The sequence below is a fragment of the Pseudophryne corroboree genome, chromosome 4, assembly GCF_028390025.1.
Source record: "Pseudophryne corroboree isolate aPseCor3 chromosome 4, aPseCor3.hap2, whole genome shotgun sequence".
In the NCBI taxonomy this organism is placed as follows: Eukaryota; Metazoa; Chordata; class Amphibia; order Anura; family Myobatrachidae; genus Pseudophryne; species Pseudophryne corroboree.
The window spans coordinates 316,333,570-316,348,007 of NC_086447.1; the positions used below are offsets into that span (position 1 = coordinate 316,333,570).

At 48.6% G+C, this 14,438-nt stretch overlaps 1 protein-coding gene across 2 annotated transcripts in view; it reads left to right on the forward strand.

Moving 5' to 3' along the window:
• Positions 1–14,438, forward strand: part of TTC14 (tetratricopeptide repeat domain 14) — a 140,678-nt gene that overhangs the window by 18,743 nt on the left and 107,497 nt on the right. For both annotated transcript variants that reach the window (XM_063916325.1, XM_063916324.1), the window contains exon 5: positions 13,331–13,460. In XM_063916325.1, the coding sequence (XP_063772395.1) occupies positions 13,331–13,460 (130 nt within the window). The remainder of the gene's footprint in view (positions 1–13,330; positions 13,461–14,438) is intronic.

Sequence of the window (14,438 nt, forward strand, 5' to 3'; positions counted from 1 at the left end):
AGGAGAGAGAAGCAGAGCTGGCTTGTTAAGTTGGGCACTGCTTCTAAGGCTACTGGACACCATTAGCTCCAGAGGGAGTCGGAACACAGGTCTCACCTGGGGTTCGTCCCGGAGCCGCGCCACCGTCCTCCTCACAGATGCCGAAGGTAGAAGCGGATAGAGAAGACAGAAGACATCTTAGGCGGCAGAAGACATCAGATCTTCATGAGGTAAGGCCATTGCTCCCATTCACACACACAGAGCAGCACTGAAGGGCGCAGGGGGGGGGCGCCCTGGGCAGCAATAAACCTCACATTTTGGCAGAAATACAGTGGGATTAGACTGCGGAGGCAGTAAATCGCTGTTCCCCCGCCATTTTATTGAAAAATCACTGGGACCGAAGCCCGCCGTCGGGTGGGCGGGGCTTGATCCTCAGCACTAACCAGCACCATTTTCTCCACAGAAGCTGCATGAGAAAGAAAACGCTGGCTCCCTGGTCTCTCCCCTGCTGAACACAGACTGGAAAAAAGAGGAGGGGGGCACTTTGGCGACGCAGTGAGTGGGAATTGACATAATATATATAAAAAAGCGCTATCTGGATATATATATATATATATATATATATATATATATATATATATATATATATATATATATATATATATATATATATATATATATATTTCTCTATCGTCCTAGTGGATGCTGGGGTTCCTGAAAGGACCATGGGGAATAGCGGCTCCGCAGGAGACAGGGCACAAAAGTAAAGCTTTCCGATCAGGTGGTGTGCACTGGCTCCTCCCCCTATGACCCTCCTCCAAGCCAGTTAGATTTTTGTGCCCGGCCGAGAAGGGTGCAATCTAGGTGGCTCTCCTAAAGAGCTGCTTAGAAAAGTTTAGCTTAGGTTTTTTATTTTACAGTGAGTCCTGCTGGCAACAGGATCACTGCAACGAGGGACTTAGGGGAGAAGAAGTGAACTCACCTGCGTGCAGGATGGATTGGCTTCTTGGCTACTGGACATCAGCTCCAGAGGGACGATCACAGGTACAGCCTGGATGGTCACCGGAGCCTTGCCGCCGGCCCCCTTGCAGATGCTGAAGTAAGAAGAGGTCCAGAATCGGCGGCAGAAGACTCCTCAGTCTTCTAAAGGTAGCGCACAGCACTGCAGCTGTGCGCCATTTTCCTCTCAGCACACTTCACACGGCAGTCACTGAGGGTGCAGGGCGCTGGGAGGGGGGCGCCCTGGGAGGCAAATGAATACCTATTTTGGCTAAAAATACCTCACATATAGCCTCCGGAGGCTATATGGAGATATTTAACCCCTGCCAGAATCCGTTAAGAGCGGGAGACGAGGCCGCCGAAAAAGGGGCGGGGCCTATCTCCTCAGCACACAGCGCCATTTTCCCTCACAGAAAGGCTGGAGGGAAGGCTCCCAGGCTCTCCCCTGCACTGCACTACAGAAACAGGGTTAAAACAGAGAGGGGGGGCACTAATTTGGCGCTAGAAATATATAAAAAAGATGCTATAAGGGAAAACACTTATATAAGGTTGTCCCTATATAATTATAGCGTTTTTGGTGTGTGCTGGCAAACTCTCCCTCTGTCTCTCCAAAGGGCTAGTGGGTCCTGTCCTCTATCAGAGCATTCCCTGTGTGTGTGCTGTGTGTCGGTACGTGTGTGTCGACATGTAGGAGGACGATGTTGGTGAGGAGGCGGAGCAATTGCCTGTAATGGTGATGTCACTCTCTAGGGAGTCGACACCGGAATGGATGGCTTATTTAGGGAATTACGTGATAATGTCAACACGCTGCAAGGTCGGTTGACGACATGAGACGTCCGACAAACAATTAGTACCGGTCCAGACGTCTCAAAAACACCGTCAGGGGTTTTAAAACGCCCGTTTACTTTAGTCGGTCGACACAGACACAGACAGGGACACTGAATCCAGTGTCGACGGTGAATAAACAAACGTATTCCTTATTAGGGCCACACGTTAAAGGCAATGAAGGAGGTGTTACATATTTCTGATACAAGTACCACAAAAGAGGGTATTATGTGGGATGTGAAAAAACTACCATAGTTTTTCCTGAATCAGATAAATTAAATAAAGTGTGTGATGATGCGTGGGTTCCCCCCGATAGAAAATTATGGGCGGTATACCCTTTCCCGCCAGAAGTTAGGGCGCGTTGGGAAACACCCCTTAGGGTGGATAAGGCGCTCACACGCTTATCAAAACAAGTGGCGGTACCGTCTATAGATAGGGCCGTCCTCAAGGACCAGCTGACAGGAGGCTGGAAAATATCATAAAAAGTATATACACACATACTGGTGTTATACTGCGACCAGCGATCGCCTCAGCCTGGATGTGCAGAGCTGGGGTGGCTTGGTCGGATTCCCTGACTAAAAATATTGATACCCTTGACAGGGACAGTATTTTATTGACTATAGAGCATTTAAAGGATGCATTTCTATATATGCGAGATGCACAGAGGGATATTTGCACTCTGGCATCATGAGTAAATGCGATGTCCATAACTGCCAGAAGATGTTATGGACACGACAGTGGTCAGGTGATGCAGATTCCAAACGGCACAAAGGTGTATTGCCGTATAAAGGAAGAGGAGTTATTTGGGGTCGGTCCATCGGACCTGGTGGCCACGGCAACTGCTGGAAAATCCACCGTTTTTTACCCTAAGTCACATCTCTGCAGAAAAAGACACCGTCTTTTCAGCCTCAGTCCTTTCGTCCCTATAAGATCATATCTGCCCAGGGATAGAGGAAAGGGAAGAAGACTGCAGCAGGCAGCCCATTCCCAGGAACAGAAGCGGTCCACCGCTTCTGACAAGTTCTCAGCATGGCGCTGAGACCGTACAGGACCCCTGGATCCTACAAGTAGTATCCCAGGGGTACAGATTGGAATGTCGAGACGTTTCCCCTTCGCAGGCTCCTGAAGTCTGCTTTACCAAGGTCTCCCTCCGACAAGGAGGCAGTATGGGAAAAAATTCACAAGCTGTATTCCCAGCAGGTGATAATTAAATTACCCCTCCTACTACAAGAAAAGGGGTATTATTCCACACTATATTGTGGTACTGAAGCCAGAAGGCTAGGTGAGACTTATTCTAAAAATTTTTTTTTGAACACTTACAAAGGTTCAAATCAAGATGGAGTCACTCAGAGCAGTGATAACGAACCAGGAAGAAGGGGACTATATAGTGTCCCGGGACATCAGGGATGCTTACCTCTATGTCCCAAATTTGCCCTTCTCACTAAGGGTACCTCAGGTTCGTGGTGCAGAACTGTCACTATCAGTTTCAGACGCTGCCGTTTGGATTGTCCACGGCACCCCGGGTCTTTACCAAGGTAATGGCCGAAATGATGATTCTTCTTCGAAGAAAAGGCGTCTTCATTATCCCTTACTTGGACGATCTCCTGATAAGGGCATAGTCCAGGGAACAGTTGGAGGTCGGAGTAGCACTATCTCGGATACTGCTACAACAGCACGGGTGGATTCTAAATATTCCAAAATCGCAGCTGATCCCGACGACACGTCTGCTGTGCCTAGGGATGATTCTGGACACAGTCCAGAAAAAGGTGTTTCTCCCGGAAGAGAAAGCCAGGGAGTTATCCGAGCTAGTCAGGAACCTCCTAAAAACAGTGCATCATTGCACAAGGGTCCTGGTAAAAATGGTGGCTTCCTACGAAGCAATTCCATTCGGCAGATTTCACGCAAGAACTTTTCAGTGGGATCTGCTGGACAAATGGTCCGGATCGCATCTTCTGATGCATCAGCGGATAACCCTATATCCAAGGACAAGGGTGTCTCTCCTGTGGTGGTTATAGAGTGCTCATCTTCTAGAGGGCCGCAGATTCGGCATTCAGGATTGGATGCTGGTGACCACGGAGCCCAGCCCGAGAGGCTGGGGAGCAGTCACACAAGGAAAAAATTTCCAGGGAGTGTGATCAAGTCTGGAGACTTTTCTCCACATAAATATACTGGAGCTAAGGGTAAATTTATAATGCTCTAAGCTTAGCAAGACCTCTGCTTCAAGGTCAGCCGGTATTGATCCAGTGGGAAAAACATCACGGCAGTCGCCCACGTAAACAGACAGGGCGACACAAGAAGCAGGAGGGCAATGGCAAAAACTGCAAGGACTTTTCGCTGGGCGGAAAATCATGTGATAGCACTGTCAGCAGTGTTTCATCCCGGGAATGGAAACTGGGAAGCAGACTTCCTCAGCAGGCACGACCTCCACCCGGGAGAGTGGAAACTTCATCGGGAAGTTTTTTCCACATGATTGTAAACCGTTGGGAAATACCAAAGGTGGACATGATGGCGTCCCGTCTGAACAAAAAACGGGACAGGTATTGCGCCAGGTCAAGAGACCCTCAGGCAATAGCTGTGGACGTTCTGGTAACACCGTGGGTGTACCAGTCGGTGTATGTGTTCCCTCCTCTGCTTCTCATACCTAAGGTGCTGAGAATTATAAGACGTAGAGGAGTAAGAACTATACTCATGGCTCCGGATTGGCCAAGAAGGACTTGGTACCCGGAACTTCAAGAGATGCTTACAGAGGTCTTATGGCCTCTGCCGCTAAGAAGGGACTTGCTTCAGCAAGTACCATGTCTGTTCCAAGACTTACCGCAGCTGCGTTTGTCGGCATGGCGGTGGAAAGCCGGATCCTAAAGGAAAAAGGCATTCCGGAAGAGGTCATTCCTACCCTGGTCAAAGCCAGAAAGGAGGTGACCGCACAACATTATCACCACATGTGGCGAAAATATGTTGCGTGGTGTGAGGCCAGGAAGGCCCCACAAAGAAATTTCAACTCGGTCGTTTCCTGCATTTCCTGCAAACAGGAGTGTCTATGGGCCTCAAATTGGGGTCCATTAAGGTTCAAATTTCGGCCCTGTCGATTTTCTTCCAGAAAGAATTGGCTTCAGTTCCTGAAGTCCAGAAGTTTGTCAAGGGAGTATTGCATATACAACCCCCTTTTGTGCCTCCAGTGGCACTGTGGGATCTCAACGTAGTTCTGGGATTCCTCAAATCACATTGGTTTAAAACCAGTCAAATCTGTGGATTTGAAGCATCTCACATGAAAAGTGACCATGCTCTTGGCCCTGGCCTGGACCAGGCGAGTGTCAAATTGGTGTTTTTTTCTCAAAAAAGCCCATATCTGTTTGTCCATTCGGACAGGGCAGAGCTGCGGACTCGTCCCCAGTTCTCTCCCTAAGGTGGTGTCAGTGTTTCACCTGAACCAGCTTATTGTGGTGCCTTGCACCTACTAGGGACTTGGAGGACTCCAAGTTGCTAGATGTTGTCAGGGCCCTGAAAATATGTTCCAGGACGGCTGGAGTCAGGAAAACTGACTTGCTGTTATCCTGTATGCACCCAACAAACTGGGTGCTCTTGCTTCTAAGCAGACTATTGCTAGTTGGATGTGTAATACAATTCAGCTTGCACATTCTGTGGCAGGCCTGCCACAGCCAAAATATGTAAATGCCCATTCCACAAGGAAGGTGGGCTCATCTTGGGCGGCTGCCCGAGGGGTCTCGGCTTTACAACTTTGCCGAGCAGCTACTTGGTCAGGGGCAAACACGTTTGCTAAATTCTACAAATTTGATACTCTGGCTAAGGAGGACCTGGAGTTCTCTCATTCGGTGCTGCAGAGTCATCCGCACTCTCCCGCCCGTTTGGGAGCTTTGGTATAATCCCCATGGTCCTTTCAGGAACCCCAGCATCCACTAGGACGATAGAGAAAATAAGAATTTACTTACCGATAATTCTATTTCTCGGAGTCCGTAGTGGATGCTGGGCGCCCATCCCAAGTGCGGATTATCTGCAATACTTGTACATAGTTACAAAAATCGGGTTATTATTGTTGTGAGCCATCTTTTCAGAGGCTCCGCTGTTATCATACTGTTAACTGGGTTTAGATCACAAGTTGTACGGTGTGATTGGTGTGGCTGGTATGAGTCTTACCCGGGATTCAAAATTCCTCCCTTATTGTGTACGCTCGTCCGGGCACAGTACCTAACTGGCTTGGAGGAGGGTCATAGGGGGAGGAGCCAGTGCACACCACCTGATCGGAAAGCTTTACTTTTGTGCCCTGTCTCCTGCGGAGCCGCTATTCCCCATGGTCCTTTCAGGAACCCCAGCATCCACTACGGACTCCGAGAAATAGAATTATCGGTAAGTAAATTCTTATATATATATATATATATATATATATATATATATATATATATATATATATATATATATATATATATATATAATTTCCAGTGTTGTTCAGCGCTGGTGTGTGCTGGCATACTCTTTTTCTGTCTCTCCTTAGGACCTGGTTGGGGTTTTGTCCCCTTATAGGTTAATCCCTGTGTGTGTGTGTGGGGTGTCGGTACGTGTGTGTCGACATGTCTGAGGCGGAAGGCTTCTCCAAGGAGGAGGTGGAGCAAATGAGTGGGTGTGTCCCTGTCAGTTGTGCCGACTCCAGATTGGATGGACATGTGGCATACGTTGCATGCAAGTGTGGCATCTTTACATAAAAGGCTTGATAAGGCTGGTTTAGGGGGGACATCAGGCGGTCAATCCTCAGATTGGACCGATTCACAGGGGCCGTCGGGGTCTCAAAAGCGTCCCTTAACACAAGACACTACTACCGACACGGATTCTGATTCCAGTGTCGACTATGACGAAGTAAAATTGCACCCTAGGGTGACTAAAACCATTCAGTGTATGATTGTGGCAATAAGGGATGTGTTGCATATTGTGGATGAACCCTCGGTCCCCGACACAAGGGTACACATGTTTAAGGAAAAGAAACAGATTATTAATTTTCCCACATCTCATGAATTAAATGAGTTCTTTGGAAAAGCTTGGGAGACTCCGGATAAGAGACCGCAGATCCCCAAAATAATTTTTATGGCATACCCGTTCCCTAAGCAGGACAGGGAGATTTGGGAATCACCCCCCACTGTGGACAAGGCCCTGACGCGCTTGTCCAAGAAAGTGGCGCTACCGTCTCCTGACACAGCGGCCCTTAAGGACCCTGCAGATCGCAGGCAAGAAACTACCTTAAAGGGTATTTATTCTCATACGGGTGCTGTGTTAAGACCGACGATTGCGTCGGCATGGGTGTGTAGCGCAATTGCAGCTTGGACAGATGAGCTGACAGATCAATTTGATACTATGGATAAGGATACTATATTCCTAACTAGCCTATATAAAAGACGCAGTCTTATTTATGAGGGATGCTCAAAGGGACATTGGATTGCTAGCTTCTAGGGCCAATGCCATGTCTATCTCAGCGAGAAGATCCTTATGGACTCGCCAATGGACGGGTGATGCGGATTCCAAAAAACATATGGAAGTACTACCCTATAAGGGTGATGTATTGTTTGGGGATGGGCTGACGGACCTGGTTTCCACAGCTACAGCAGGTAAATCAAATTTTTTACCATATATTCCCCAACAGCAAAAGAAAACAACACCCTATCAGATGCAGTCCTTTCGGTCGCACAAGTCCAAAAGAGGTCGGGGATCTTCTTTCCTTGCCAGAGGTAAGGGCAGAGGCAAGAGAGCACCTGCTTCGGCAGGTGCCCAGGAACAAAAGTCCTCCCCGGCTGCTCCAAAAACCACAGCATGACGCTGGGACTCCTCTGAGGGAGTCCGCACCGGTGGGGGCACGTCTTCAACTTTTCAGTCAGGCCTGGGTCAGTTCGGACCTGAATTCTTGGATGTTGGAAATAGTTTCCCAGGGTTACAAATTGGAATTCGAGGATGTGCCCCCGAGCCGATTTTTCAAATCGGCCCTACCAGCTTCCACATCGGAAAGGGATGTAGTGTTAGCTGCAATTCAAACGCTGTGTATACAGCAAGTGATAATCAAGGTTCCCCTGCACCAGCAGGGAAGAGGTTACTATTCAACCCTATTTGTGGTTCCCGAAACCGGACGGTATGGTCAGACCGATTTTGAATCTGAAATCCCTAAACCTGTACATAAAAAGATTCAAGTTCAAAATGGAATCTCTCAGAGCGATAATGGCCAACACGGAGGAGGGGGAGTTTATGGTGTCTTTGGACATAAAGGATGCGTACCTTCATGTCCCCATATATGCCCCCCATCAGGAATACCTGAGATTCGCTGTACAGGATTGTCATTACCAATTTCAGACGTTGCCGTTTGGACTTTCCACGGCCCCGAGGATTTTCACCAAGATAATGGCGGAAATGATGGTGGTCCTGCGCAAGCATGGAGTCACAATTATCCCATACTTGGACGATCTCCTGATAAAAGCGAGATCAAGAGAGAAATTGCTGAGCAGTGTGGCGCTCTCTCTGAGAGACTTACTGCGGTTACGTTTGACGGCATGGCGGTTGAACGCCGAATCCTAGCAAAAAAGGGGATTCCGGAAGAGGTCATCCCTACTTTAATAAAGGCTAGGAAGGAGGTGGCGATAAAACATTATCACCGTATCTGGCGAAAGTATGTGTTGGTGTGAGACCAAGAATGCACCTACGGAAGATTTTCATTTGGGTCGTCTTCTCCACTTCCTACAGACAGGAGTGGATATGGGCCTGAAATTAGGCTCGGTTAAGGTACAGATTTCGGCCCTCTCGATTTTCTTTCAGAAGGAATTGGCTTCTCTTCCAGAAGTCCAGACGTTTGTAAAGGGAGTGCTGCACATCCAGCCCCCTTTTGTGCCTCCAGTGGCACCATGGGACCTGAACGTGGTGTTGCAGTTCCTAAAATCACTGGTTTGAACCGCTTAACAAGGTTGAGTTGAAATTTCTTACCTGGAAGGTGGTCATGTTGTTGGCCTTAGCATCAGCAAGGCGAGTGTCAGAATTGGCAGCTCTATCACACAAGAGCCCCTACTTGATTTTTCATGTGGATCGAGCTGAATTGAGGACACGTCCGCAATTTTTGCCTAAAGTGGTTTCGTCGTTCCTTAATCAACCTATTGTGGTGCCTGTGGCTACCGGTGACCTGGAGCATTCCAGATCCCTGGACGTAGTCAGAGCCTTAAAAATTTATGTAGCCAGGACGGCTAGAATTAGGAAAACAGAGGCTCTGTTTGTCCTGTATGCGGCCAATAAGATTGGCGCTCCTGCTTCAAAGCAGACTATTGCTTGCTGGATCTGTAATACGATTCAGCAGGCTCACTCTACGGCTGGATTGCCGGTACCAAATTCGGTTAAGGCCCATTCCACTAGGAAGGTGGACTCTTCTTGGGGGCGGCTGCCCGAGGCGTCTCGGCTTTACAACTTTGCCAAGCGGCGACTTGGTCGGGGTCAAACACTTTTGCTAAATTCTACAAGTTTGATACCATGGCTGATGAGGACCTAGCGTTTGCTAAATCGGTGCTGCAGAGTCGTCCGCACTCTCTCGCCCGATTGGATGCTTTGGTATAAACCCCATGGTCCTTACGGAGTCCCCAGCATCCTCTAGGACGTAAGAGAAAATAAGATTTTAAACCTACCGGTAAATCTATTTCTCCTAGTCCGTAGAGGATGCTGGGCGCCCGTCCCAGTGCGGAAACTCTGCAAGACTTGTATATAGTTGTTGCTTACATAAGGGTTATGTTACAGTTGACATCGGTCTTGGACAGTTACTGCCTCAGCATGGATGTGCAGTGCTGCAGCTGCATGGTCAGACTCCCTGTCAGAAAACATTGACACCCTAGACAGGGACACTATATTGCTAAACGTAGAGCATATTAAAGACGCTGTCTTTTACATAAGAGATGCACAGAGGGATATTTGCCGGCTGGCATCAAAAATAAGTGCACTGTCCATTTGTGCCAGGAGAGGGTTATGGACCCGGCAGTGGACAGGTGATGCAGATTCTAAAAGGCACATGGAAGTTTTGCCTTATAAGGGTGAGGAGTTGTTCGGGGATGGTCTTTCAGACTTAGTGTCCACAGCAACAGCTGGGAAGTCAGCATTTTTGCCACATGTCCCCTCACAACCAAAGAGAGCACCGTATTATCAGGTGCGTCCTTTCTGCCCAGAGGCAGAGGTAGGGGAAAAAAGCTGCAGCATACAGCCACTTCCCAGGAACAAAAGTCCTCCCCCGCTTCTTCTGCTAAGTCCGCCGCATGACGCTGGGGCTCAGCAGGCGGAACCAGGTACGGTGGGGGGCCGTCTCAAAAACTTCAGCAATCAGTGGGCTCGCTCACAGGTAGATCCCTGGATCCTTCAAGTGGTATCTCAGGGGTACAGGCTGGAATTCGAGACATCCCCCCCCCCCCCCCTGCCGTTTCCTCAAATCTGCCTTACCAACGACTCCTTCAGAAAGGGAGGCTGTGTTAGAGGCAATTCACAAGCTGTATTCCCAGCAGGTGATAGTCAAGGTGCCCCTACTTCAACAAGGACGGGGTTACTATTCCACAATGTTTGTGGTACCGAAACCGGACGGTTCGGTGAGACCCATTTTAAATTTGAAATCCTTGAACACATATTTAAGAAAATTCAAGTTCAAGATGGAATCGCTCAGGGCGGTTATTGCAAGCCTGGAAGAGGGAGATTACATGGTATCTCTGGACATCAAGGATGCTTACCTGCATGTCCCCATTTACCATCCTCACCAGGAGTACCTCAGATTTGTGGTACAGGATTGTCATTACCAATTCCAGACGTTGCCGTTCGGCCTGTCCACGGCACCGAGGGTATTTACCAAGGTAATGGCCGAAATGATGATACTCCTTCAGAATTGCACGCGAGTCCTGGGAAAGATGGTAGCTTCCTACGAAGCGATTCCATTCGGCAGGTTCCATGCCAGAACCTTTCAGTGGGACCTGTTGGACCAATGGTCCGGATCGCATCTTCAAATGCATCGGTTGATAACCCTGTCTCCAAAGACCAGGGTGTCTCTGCTGTGGTGGCTGCAGAGTGCTCATCTCAGAGAGGGCCGCAGATTCGGCATACAGGACTGGGTCCTGGTGACCACGGATGCCAGCCTTCGGGGCTGGGGTGCAGTCACACGGGTAAGAAACTTCCAAGGACTTTGGTCAAGTCAGGAGACTTCCCTACACATAAATGTTCTGGAACTGAGGGCCATTTACCATGCCCTAAGTCAAGCAAAGCCCCTGCTTCAAAACCAGCCGGTTCTGATCCAGTCAGACAACATCACAGCAGTTGCCCAGGTAAATCGACAGGGCGGCACAAGAAGCAGGTCAGCGATGGCAGAAGCCACAAGGATTCTCCGATGGGCGGAAAATCACGTGTTAGCACTGTCAGCAGTGTTCATTCCGGGAGTGGACAACTGGGAAGCAGACTTCCTCAGCAGGCACGACCTCCACCCGGGAGAGTGGGGACTTCATCCAGAAGTCTTCCAACTGATTGTAAACCGTTGGGAAAAGCCACAGGTGGACATAATGGCGTCCCGCTTAAACAAAAAGCTAGAAAAATATTGCGCCAGGTCAAGAGACCCTCAGGCGATAGCTGGGGACGCTCTAGTGACACCGTGTGTGTACCGGTCGGTTTATGTGTTCCCTCCTCTTCCTCTCATACCCAAGGTACTGAGGATAATAAAGAAAAGAGGAGTAAGAACTATTCTCATTGTTCCAGATTGGCCAAGAAGGTCTTGGTACCCGGAACTTCAAGAATTAATCTCAGAGGACCCATGGCCTCTGCCGCTCAGAAAGGACCTGCTGCTGCAGGGGCCCTGTCTGTTCCAAGACTTACCGCGGCTGCGTTTAACGGCATGGCGGTTGAACACCGGATCCTAAAAGAAAAGGGTATTCCGGAGGAAGTCATTCCTACGCTTATTAAAGCTAGAAAAGATGCAACCGTACAACATTATCACCGCATATGGCGAAAATGTTGTGTGGTGTGAGGCCAGGAAGGCCCCAACGGAGGAATTCCAGCTAGGTCGATTTCTGCACTTCCTACAGTCAGGGGTGACTATGGGCCTAAAACTGGGTTCCATTAAGGTCCAGATTTCGGCTCTGTCGATTTTCTTCCAAAAAGAACTGGCTTCACTGCCTGAAGTTCAGACATTTGTCAAGGCAGTGCTGCATATACAGCCTCCTTTTGTGCCTCCAGTGGCACCGTGGGACCTCAACGTGGTGTTGGGTTTCCTAAAGTCACATTGGTTTGAGCCACTCAAAACTGTGGATTTAAAATATCTCACGTGGAAAGTGGTCATGCTTTTGGCCTTGGCTTCGGCAAGGCGTGTGTCAGAATTGGCGGCTTTGTCATGTAAGCCCCTATTTGATTTTCTATATGGATAGGGCAGAATTGAGGACTCGTCCCCAGTTTCTTCCTAAGGTGGTATCAGCTTTTCACTTGAACCAACCTATCGTGGTGCCTGCGGCTACTAGGGACTTGGAGGACTCCAAGTTACTGGACGTAGTCAGGGCCTTGAAAATTTATGTTTCCAGGACGGCTGGAGTCAGGAAGACTGACTCGCTATTTATTCTGTATGCACCAAACAAGATGGGTGCTCCTGCTTCAAAGCAGACTATTGCTCGCTGGATTTGTAGCACAATTCAGCTTGCGCATTCTGTGGCTGGCCTGCCGCAGCCTAAATCTGTAAAAGCCCATTCCACGAGGAAAGTGGGCTCTTCTTGGGCGGCTGCCCGAGGGGTCTCGGCTTTACAACTTTGCCGAGCTGCTACTTGGTCAGGGGCAAACACGTTTGCAAAATTCTACAAATTTGATACCCTGGCTGAGGAGGACCTTGAGTTCTCTCATTCGGTGCTGCAGAGTCATCCGCACTCTCCCGCCCGTTTGGGAGCTTTGGTATAATCCCCATGGTCCTTACGGAGTCCCCAGCATCCACTAGGACGTCAGAGAAAATAAGATTTTACTCACCGGTAAATCTATTTCTCGTAGTCCGTAGTGGATGCTGGGCGCCCGTCCCAAGTGCGGACTGTCTGCAATACTTGTATATAGTTATTGTTAACTACAAGGGTTATTGTTGAGCCATCTTTTGAGAGGCTCTGTTGTGTTCATACTGTTAACTGGGTATATTATCACGAGTTATACGGTGTGGCTGGTATGAGTCTTACCCGGGATTCAAAATCCTTCCTTATTGTGTCAGCTCTTCCGGGCACAGTATCCTTACTGAAGTCTGGAGGAGGGTCATAGTGGGAGGAGCCAGTGCACACCAGGTAGTCCTAAATCTTTCTTAGCTGTGCCCAGTCTCCTGCGGAGCCGCTATTCCCCATGGTCCTTACGGAGTTCCCAGCATCCACTACGGACTACGAGAAATAGATTTACCGGTGAGTAAAATCTTATTTTTTTTCTTATTCTTAAATACTGTATATAACAATTGCCAGTCTCATGTTTAGGCTGTTTGTTGTAAAAAGATATAGTAGCTGTTGGTGATTAATTTTATATGAAATTCTAGCTGCCGTAAAGGACATTGACCGTTACCATGAAAAGATCACTCTGTCATTGCATAAATCTTCACTTCCAACACACTTGTCTTATGTTAAGCTGGGAGTTATAAACTCTGAGGATATGCCAGAATACCAAAGGTAAGAGCATCATAAACTTTTGAGCTGGTTGTATTCCGTGAATACTAACACTGGAAAGTCCATATGTCACTTCACTAATTGTAACAACTATTTAATATGAAATAAAACAGATCTATATATTCAAGTCCTATATAGTAACCAATAAAATAAATACGGATTCAAATCTTTTGAATTGCCACCTCTTAAGAGGTGGAATGATAATTCTCTAGCATCCATAAGGGATATTGGGGAATCTAGTACGATGGGGTATACATGGGGTCCAAAGGAGCCAGTGCACTTTAAATTTCTTCCAGGGTGTGCTGGTTCGTCCCCTATATGCCCTCTCACAGCTCAGTTTAGAAAAATGTGCCCTCAGGAGAGGATGCACACTCGGGAGCTCCAGAGAGATTTTCTTCAGTTTATTTTCTGTTTGCTATTTTCAGATAAGCTGTTGGCCAACAGCTTACCTGCACCGAGGGACACTGGGAGGGAACAGACACCGGCCTCCTAGAGGTGCTGAGTCGGATCCCGCTGACAGGACTGGTCATCAGAGTGGTGAGTGATAACCGGGGCCCCGCCTGGTTCATTGTGCGGTGCGATTGCGGGGCTGGCATACTGACTGCCCTTGGGGTGATCCCATAACCCCCCTGCGCAGACTGGCCAGCAATAGTGGAATGGGGTACCAGTACTTTCATTTTTACACTATGCCAGTATAAATGTTTAGGTTCGGCGCCATTACAGGGGGCGGAGCTTCATCAGAGCGGGACCAGCGGCTGGCAACACTTGGGCTGGTAACATTCAGGAGGGCCTCGTAGGGGATAAGTCCCTGGCCGACTTAGTACTGCTGGTTCAGCATATTCTGGAGTCTGCCTATTAATGCACGTATCTCTACCATGGCGGTATCTGCACGCAGAGCGTTGTGGTTACGCCAGTGGGTGGCGGAGTCTAACCGCTGGAAAGTTCACATTACTCCCCTCTGCTGCTCCGCCAGCTAGGTGC